The following is a 6237-nucleotide window of genomic DNA, read 5'->3' as shown; positions in this document are numbered from 1 at the left end:
CTTTGATCCCTTCATCTATTTGTTTACACCTAATTACTTTCTTTCAACTCAATGATACAATAAATTTTCATCATATCTAATCTCGATTATAATTGTATAGTTTTGGTTCAGTTCTTGTATCGCGGGCAATTAGAGCTGCTCATTGTCTAACTTCAATCCAGGTTGGTTGCTTCCTGTAGATGCATGGAAATGTAGTTTGTTCATTAATTTACTCAATAGCTAGCAGAGTCATGTTCTCATTATATGACCCCCTCCAAAAAACACAAAAATGTAAGAGGCTCTACAGTGTAGCTATTTAACTCACGTAGACCGTGTCTGGTTAAATCCTGCTAACACTATTTCCCAGCCCCCATTATTTTTTATTTTTCTTGGATATGGTTTGTGCAAGTCTTTTTTATTTGTGATGTCTTTAATTTGAAATTTCATCATTGCATTTGTCTATTACATTTACTTGAATAAACTAGTAAGAGAAATTGTGATATTGAGACAGTCTTGTTTGGTGGTGTTACTAGATGGTAAGCATAACTCATTTTTGGATTGAAGGTCTAAGGACACTTGTTAATGGTTTTCCTTCACTGGAATTTGGAATTGGTTCCTGTTCCACTAGGGTAAATATATATATATATATATATATATTTTGTGCAGCCCCCAAAGGGGTAAAAACAAAAGAGAAGGATAGGGGGAAAGGCAAAGTTTATTCAGGAATTAGGGACTGGAATTTTAATATTGAAATTCTATGGGTTGAAACCTAATGCACTTTATGTCAACGAGACATCAAAAAATTCACCTTTTCAATCCTTAAGCACCAAGTATAAAACTTTCTGATAGATACTGTGCATGATTTTCATATAATCATACTTACATATATCTATTGTAATGAAAGCTGAACTGGTGTATTAACTCTGTTCGTGCAGTTTTCTCCCACTTCTGAGCACATATTGCTTGCTTACGGTCGTCGCCATAGCTCTCTTCTTAAAAGCATTGTTATTAATGGAGAAACATCATTACCTATTTACACAGTTTTGGAGGTAAAAGTTCACTAGTTCCCTTTGTCTGAATAATTTGAAAATGTTCATATTGTTTCTTTACACAGCCAGTCACAAGCCCGGATAAGGAGGGTTATGTGTTGGGTAGCCTGAAAGTCAACACATGAAACTCTTTGTTAGATCCCTTGTGAACTTGAATTTTAATAGGCCAAAAAGATTCATGTAACTGACTCAACTTGATTGGGGACACATGGCTTATTTTTTATATGTCCTGTATACATCGGATGTGTCTTTTTATAAATTTTATCTGTACTTGTGAAGAAAAGAGGACAGTGAAAGGCAAAATTTAAACTGTGCTTCTCATTGGTTCGCTGTTAACCATTGTTAGTTAAGAAATGAGGGGATTAATGCAAATGTTTTTAAAATGTACACTGAAGACTCTACTGATATCACCAATAAGCTTCATTCTGAATGTCAATATATGCATACAAATTTTAGATGTAAAAGACTCTCAGAAGTAGTTAAGAGGCCTGGGAATCTTTAGGATCCATTGTTGAATCTGTAGAATCATTTATTTCCCAATAAATATGAACCTATATAAACAATTAAAGAAACATAAATTTAGAACGGAAAATAATTTACTGGTAATCTGCTGGAGGTATGCATTAGTTCTCTTGCTCAATTAATCTTCATCATATGATTATGTAACTCAAAAGGGTTGGCAGAACAATTTATCATATGATTATGCAACTCAAAAGGGTTGGCAAACCTCATTGTTCATGCAGTATATATGAATTGAAGATCTGCTATTTAATTGCTTAGAAAGTGCTTGATTTCCCTTGTTGAGAATTACTCTTTTCTGCCCTGGGCTCAGGTATATCGAGTTTCAGATATGGAACTTGTGAGTGTGCTTCCGAGTGCAGAAGATGAGGTCAATGTAGCTTGCTTCCATCCTTTAGCAGGTGGTGGCCTTGTCTATGGAACTAAGGTGCGCATTTGTCTTTGTCAGGAGGTTTTACATTCTTTTTGGAATATCATCTTGGATTTTTGAGATATGGCATGCTGTTAATCACAGGAAGGAAAGCTTAGGGTTTTGCAGTATGATGGTTCTCATGACAAGATTTGTACTAGACCAATGGTTGTTTCAGAGGAAAATATCGTTGAGGTAGAACAGTATCCCAGGTTGTGGTAGATACTTCCTTCTGTATTTCTTTGATGTGTAATCTTTTTATGCTTTCAAATGTTGTTTACACTATGCTTAGTTCTGTCCTTGATTCTCTATGCTTTATTCATTTTCTTCGGTTGACAGATGGTGTATCATTATCTTTTTTTTTGTGTGTGTGTGTGTGTTTTAATTTTTTGTAGGCATTAATGTGTTGTGTTTATACTTGACAGCAGTTGCATCTTTGCTTTTTCGTCTTGATCCAATAATTTTTGGCTGATCTTTATACTTTAATTTATTATTATTATTATTTTTGTGATCTAATGTGGTAAATGAATGTTAAAATATGATAACTAGTGCTTTTTAGATATGCGTTTAAGCATGGTCTTTTTAGTTTGAAGAAAATCTCCACATGTTTTATGTTTTATCTTTACACCGTCGTTCCAAAGCCTGAATACAGGACGATAGTTGTGGTTGGTTGAGTCGACATAAAACTTATAATCAGTCTTTACAATCATGGATCCTAAGAATTCTTCCATTGGGGCGTTCCTTACTCGCAACGTGCAAGCGTTAGCTGCGGTGTTCCCCCAATCGATGTGCTGCGTTGGTGTCTGGGTGTGGTAATAAGTAGGCAAGGGTTACTATACTTTAATGTACAAGAGTGAAGGTAAAGAAGCTAGTCCAAGAGAGTAGGGTACACATAGGAAATTGGAATATGGAAACATTAACAGGTAAGAGGATGGGATCCGTGCTATCAATATCTTATGATACGCAATACGTCTCGTATCAGTTAGAAAGAGATATGTATCACATACCGTATTGCACGCACTTGTATCGCACAATACGAAGTCATATCGTTCAATTTTGACTTGTATTGCGATTTGTATTATTACATTGTGCTTCATTTTCTTTGTTGGAAGATGTAACTTTAACATCTCCCGGGGCCCTTTCAGTTTGGTGTGGCACACAATATACAAGCCTTTATTGAGACAAAGCTGTTTCCTTCACTCTTCATCACTGATTTCTCCACTTTTTTGTTTACTCTTGTTCTTGTACTATTGACATGATAAAGTATTTGGATTTCTTTCAAGTTTCCCCCCCCCCCCCCTTTGATACAAGTACTTTGTGTTTTTGGTACTGGGCAATATCTATAATTCCTTATTCTAATGCATTCTGGATGTATTTGTTCCCTTCATTTAGAGGTGGAAAATTGGTGTCAATCGTTTGAATAGTTTCGTTACAAAGCAGGAATATGATTAGTTATGTCTTCTTGTTTGTTACAGGTTCAGACATATGCTTTAGAATGCTAGACTCATGGTTGCCATTCATCATTAGAGGAGTACAGCTTGAGTTGGATAGTATGTGCTTCTCAACTTTGATGCTTCCTCTCAATATTTGTTGAATTTTTAAGATATGGATGGGCTAATTTTCCTATTATTTAATTGTTTATTTATTTTTTCTCAAAAAAAGAAAAAAGAAAAAAGAAGCTTTATTTATTCCTTGATTAGAATAAACATGTAGTTTAAGAATTTGGTGCTATGTTAAGGTTGAAGTTGATATGCACTCATATTCATGTACATTACCAAGAAACTTGGCAATTTTTGCCGAGTTTAACACTAGAGTTTGTAGCTAATTTTTCTGGGATGATGGATTCCCTTTCTTTTTTATTTGTCTGCTTACGATTTTACATTTGATGGTCTTACAGGCAGTCAATTTAAGAGGATTTATACACTTCTTGACCAAGCTACCACAATTTCAGAGTACTTCCTGTGTCTCATTAGTCCATTTATTTGCATGTACCATCATCTTTCATGTTGACCTTTTGTAATTCCAAATAACATGTTTCTCTTGAGCCCCTTGCTAGATTTCCAAGTCTACCTATATGTCTCATTAGTATTTAGTTCCAAAGGTTTTGAGGATGCAAAAATTGATGTTTCCTTTCTGATTGCTCACTGACCTCCCAGGAGCCCTGGTTTTCCAAGAGACTGCCCATAAAAAGTGATAGATTTACCAATTTCATGAAAATATTGTGACATTTGTGTAACTAAGTAGATATCAACTATCAAGCACTCCAGAAAGCTGTGCAAGCGAGAATTATTATACTATAATAGACAGCTCGTGTACTCCCCCTTTTGAGTAGATCCGTTTGAAATTTTTTAGTGGATGAGCAGAATGTTTTTTTGTACTGTTTTGCGTTATGTTTGGAGGCTCCCCTTATTTTTGTTTTTTCAGAATATGTTGCATTGTGAATAATAGAATGTTGTTTAATACGGGTTGAACCCCCATACTTGTGTCTCCAGGAACTCGTGCCATACCTCTCCTGGAGCTGTTTCAGCTTGTTGGAACTGGGGTTCTTCAATCTCTTTTTTCCCCGTATACTTGAATCATGTTTGTGTCAACTTGTACAATATCATAGGTGTCAAGACAAGTTTGTATTTTCACTTTTTTCTATGTATCTTTCTTGGCTTGTGTTTTTTTTGGGTGAAGTAGCGAGGGTAGAGGCAAACTGAAAAATATTGTAGATTCTCTGGGGGAGAATTTCTCAGCTGTTGGGGGTGCTTGTAATTAAGTCGTTAACAGTCAATGCGTTGATGTAATTTTAAAAAATGAGCTGTTCCCATGATAATCAGCTTAATATATAGCTCTCGATTACTGTCTCAGTTCGTGTTTTGTTTAAAAACAAAAAATCAAATTTAATGTATTGTAGTTTATTTATTTTATTATTATTATTTTCTTAGAGCTTGTAATTCTTTATCTGATTTTCAGCTGCTCGTTGGTTAATGGGATGTTTGAAATGCTGCCACATGATGCGTTGACTGACTTGCATTTTTATGTTTTGTAGTTATTTTTTCTATACACTAATTTATAATTTTTAATAAAAATTAAAATAAAATGTGAATTACATTGAAACAAGCACACTACAAACCCCAAGGTTAGGTTTGGTTGCTGTTTGCTTATTCTAATGATTTAGGTTTGATTCTAGCAAAACTCTTATGCTGTGTGTGGTTGAGGGATTTGGTAAGGAAAAGAAAAAAAGTGTGTGAAACTATGTGAAATGTAGGTATATTTTTTTTACATTTCACTTTTTTCATTTCCCTTTCTAAATTCCTATTCAAATCTCTCAACCAAAAACAGCATTAGGGTCACAGGTTACAACAAATAAATCTGTTTTGAAAAGTTTGTTTTGATTGTAGGGATTTAGTCTAGTACACATAAGTTGGCTTAGGACAAATTACACAAAAAAAAAAAAAAAAAAAAAACACAAGCACACTACTATCAAATAAATTTGTTTTGGAAGGCTGTGTTTTGATTGTAGGGATTTAGTTGGTGCGTATAAATTGGTTCAATATACCTTACATATAAAAAAAAATAAAAAAATAAAAAGAAAAGAAGAGAAGAGCACACGACAATCAAGGTACACAAAGGAACAATACAGCTTGGGAAAACAGACAGGGATGGGGTTCCATGGCCCAAAGATTTATTCAAGACGACAAGTTTGTACCATCCTTCTTACCATTATATGAGAAGGAACAACCCTACTCTAACCTGGTGCGAAGGACAAAGAAGGAATCTTCTCCCAAAAAAAAAAATGCAGCTTCTCCATGTTTGTTTTTATTTTATAAATGTATAAAGCAGAGTATTTATCATAAAAAATAAAAATAAAAATAAAAAATTGGAGAGAAAATGCTTTTAACTTTTGTATTTATTTAAAATTAATGCTAAGAACACATTAAACACTGCATGAATGTACATAATTTTACAAGATCCATTGATGGAATTCATTTTTAAAAAGTCTAATTGAATAATATTTTTTTGTATTTGGTAACGTGTTTGATTTTTTTTTTGTATATCTATATCTATATCTATATATATATATATAAAGATAATGCTATATATAAATAAAATTTATGAACAAAATATTCATGCAGAATAATATTTCATTTATATTAATTTATTAAAATTCAAAAAGATGATCACTATGGTTCATAATTATTAAAAAAATTATCATTACATTATAATGTATGATTTTATATATATATATATATATTTATTTTTGTAAAAAAAATTCTAAACATATAATTTTTCATA

At 33.1% G+C, this 6237-nt stretch overlaps 1 protein-coding gene across 29 annotated transcripts in view; it reads left to right on the top strand.

Annotated features, from left to right (window-relative positions):
- The window catches only part of LOC114317627 (uncharacterized), a 9807-nt gene extending 4999 nt beyond the window's left edge, over nucleotides 1-4808 (top strand). For 6 of the 29 annotated variants that reach the window (XR_003648679.2, XR_003648685.2, XR_003648686.2 and 3 more), the window contains exons 10-15: nucleotides 101-161; nucleotides 915-1028; nucleotides 1861-1974; nucleotides 2062-2171; nucleotides 3432-3506; nucleotides 4449-4808. Coding sequence is in view for 7 of the 29 variants with exons in the window: in XM_028264381.2 (XP_028120182.2) it covers nucleotides 101-161; nucleotides 915-1028; nucleotides 1861-1974; nucleotides 2062-2151; nucleotides 3432-3458 (406 nt within the window). In the remaining 22 variants the exon portion in view is untranslated. Of the gene's footprint in view, nucleotides 1-100; nucleotides 162-914; nucleotides 1029-1860; nucleotides 1975-2061; nucleotides 2172-3431; nucleotides 3507-3853; nucleotides 4014-4448 lie in introns of those variants that run through there. The other 23 variants (XM_028264381.2, XM_082905607.1, XM_082905610.1 and 20 more) reach the window with 6 other exon arrangements.
- The last annotated feature ends 1429 nt before the right edge of the window (nucleotides 4809-6237 follow it).

The sequence above is a fragment of the Camellia sinensis genome, chromosome 14 (genome assembly GCF_055761805.1).
Source record: "Camellia sinensis isolate YWXY chromosome 14, ASM5576180v1, whole genome shotgun sequence".
In the NCBI taxonomy this organism is placed as follows: Eukaryota; Viridiplantae; Streptophyta; class Magnoliopsida; order Ericales; family Theaceae; genus Camellia; species Camellia sinensis.
Note: the sequence above shows the minus strand (reverse complement) of the source record. Positions and strands in the feature narration are given on the sequence as shown.